This window comes from Gekko japonicus, unplaced genomic scaffold, assembly GCF_001447785.1.
Source record: "Gekko japonicus isolate JY-2015 unplaced genomic scaffold, Gekko_japonicus_V1.1 scaffold1175, whole genome shotgun sequence".
Classification (NCBI taxonomy): Eukaryota; Metazoa; Chordata; class Lepidosauria; order Squamata; family Gekkonidae; genus Gekko; species Gekko japonicus.
Window position 1 is genome coordinate 343,994 of NW_015163123.1, and position 2,660 is coordinate 346,653.

Genomic DNA, 2,660 nt, shown 5'->3' on the forward strand with positions numbered 1-2,660 from the left:
AAGCCAAGGGAAGGCATGGGGTGTGGCCTAATATTCTAATGAGCTGTGCTGTCAGGGATGTGGCCTAATAGGCTAATGAGTTTCTGTTGTTGGGTGTGGCCTATTATGCTAATGAGGTCCTGCTGGGCTTTTTCTACAAAAAAAGCCCTTCTCCAAAGCATCCCTTTTCTCCAGGGGAACTGATCTCTTTAGTCTGGAGGTGTGCTGTAATTCCAGGAGATCCCCAGGTCCCACCTGGAGGCTGGCATCCCTACTATCTAGCAGGCTGACCATCAACTTCCATGTACCCAGAGTACTTTTCTCAAATGTACAATAATGTTAGGATTTCTCATTTTTCTCTCCCCATTTTTAAGAAATCAAATTGCATGGGCACATAGACGACACAGAGAGGGGGAAAGGATGCAAATGAAAGGAAGGAAATGGAAAATTGTAGCAAGCTGTGTACAAAATTGAGAAATGCAAAGAACAACGGAGGATACTAGCAGATCACTTCCGCTTAGGGAATGAGACCTGGGGATTCGGAATTCCTGAGAGAAAGATGGAGGAGCAAGGATTTTAAAAGCATGCTTAGTCCCTCCCACTGGTTACCAGGGTTGCCAGCCCTGGTTTGGGAAATTCCTGGGGATTGGGGGGTGGAGTTTGGGAAGGGGAGGGAGCTCGGCAGGGATATGGTGCCACAGGGAGCCCACCCTCCAAAGCTGCCATTCCCCCCTGAGGAAACTGGGATCAGTTGCAATTCCAGGAGAACTCCAGCCCCCTCCTGGAGGTTGGCAACCCTTCATGACAGCTGATTAGTGACGTCAGAACTGACAGTATTGGACATCTGTTTGATAGGTGTAAGGATCTGTAGATGTAGATGATAGATGTACGGATCTGTATATCCAGAAATCAACTACCAGGTTTTTAGATTGCCTCTCATCCGTGTATGCTAAGCCCAACCAAAGTAAGATTTGCAAACCCGTGTGTCAAGACAGACCTCCTCCACTTGGTGGGTCACAGCTCAATGAACTTCTCTGAACCTCATACCAAAATACAGCCCAGGTTCCAGGTGAAGTCCACTGGGAGGATCGCACAGGTGATCCCAGGCCTTCATAAGAACCTAAGAAGAGCCCTGCTGGATCAGACCAGTGGTCCATCGAGTCCAGCATCCTATCTCACATAGTGGTCAGCCAGTTCCTCTGGAGATCCAGCCACAGCGCATGGAGGCCAAGGCCTTCCCCTGATGTTGCCTCCTGGCTTTGGGATTCAGAGTCTTAGTGCTTCTGAATGTGGAGGTTCCCCTCGGTCACCGTGGCTAGTAACCATTGATAGATTTATCCTCCATGACTCTATCTTTGAAAGCTGTTTATTCCCGTGGCAGCCTCTGGCAGCCAACTTCACATTTTAATCATGCTCTGTGTAAAGTAGTATTTCCTCTTGTCCATCCTGAACCTACTACACATCAGTTTCATCGGATGCCTTCGAGTTCTAGTGTTTTGGGAGAGGCAGGAAAATTTCTCTTTGTCAATTCTCTCATAAGAACATAAGAAGAGAGCCCTGCTGGATCAGACCAATGGTCCATCTAGTCCAGCATCCTGTCTCTCACAGTGGCCAACCAGTTCCTCTCGATGGCCAACAACAGGGCATAGAGGCAAAGGCCTTCAACTATGTTGCCTCCTGGCTCTGGGATTCAGAGGACTAGTGCCTCTGGATGTGGAGGTTCCCCTCAATCACCAGGCCTAGTAGCCATTGGCAGACTTATCCTCCAATAATCTAACTAATCCCCTCTTAAAGCTGTTCTTTCCTGTGGCCGTCACTACGTCCTCTGGCAGCATAAGTATTAAGGTGACACATTAAATGGTACAGAACATACATAAACAAGATCCTACTTACAATAAGCTGTACACAGCAGTGTAGAGCACAAGTCTGGAATCATTTATCCAAGGAAGTTTGTGAACCATTTTGTATGGTGCAACCCTGTTGCTTGTGCAAAAAAACCCTTTCTTGAATAGTTCAGTTTTGCATAGTTTGTAGAAGGCCAGGAGAGAGGGAGCTTTCCCAACCTCCTTGGGCAGGCCATTCCACAGGGCGGAAGCCACACCTGAGAAAGCACAGGTACAGGCAGTTGCAGATTTTGCCTATTTTCCGGTTGTCACCTGCAGAAGTCCCTGCCGGCATGAATGGAGTTGTCCTGGTGGTAATTTCTGCATCGTTTGACATGTTTGGGGTAGTGGTTAAGTGCGTGGACTCTAATCTGGGAGAACCAGGTTTGGTTCCCCACTCCTCCACTTGCAGCTGCTGGATGACCTTGGGCAAGCCATAGTTCTCTCAAGGGAAGTTCTCTCAGAGCTCTCTCAGCCCCACCTACCTTACAGGGTGTCTGTTGTGGGGAGGGGAAGGGAAAGGAGTCTGTAAGCTGCTCTGAGACTCTGAGTGAAGGGCGGGGTATAAATCCAATATCATCCTCATCCTCCTCCTCCTTCTTCTTGTCGCTAATGGTTTGTTCCGGATTTGTTTCAGCTCTTCTGTCTCACCTTTTGGCTCATTTTCAGATGTCTGCAATCCAAGCCCTATTGCACTGTTTGTAATAAATAATGTAATGTAATAGATAATGTAAATAGAGAATAAATAGGGAAACATTTTCACAGGCACGGCTGAACTATTGTCAAACAAGAGGACTC

The 2,660-nt window shown here is 47.6% G+C and overlaps 1 protein-coding gene across 1 annotated transcript in view; it reads left to right on the forward strand.

Annotated features, from left to right (window-relative positions):
- TRPV3 (transient receptor potential cation channel, subfamily V, member 3) overlaps positions 1 to 2,660 on the forward strand; it is a 66,241-nt gene that overhangs the window by 29,705 nt on the left and 33,876 nt on the right. Inside the window, exons 7-8 of the mRNA XM_015406876.1 lie at positions 72 to 93; positions 805 to 821. Of these exons, the coding sequence (XP_015262362.1) occupies positions 72 to 93; positions 805 to 821 (39 nt within the window). The remainder of the gene's footprint in view (positions 1 to 71; positions 94 to 804; positions 822 to 2,660) is intronic.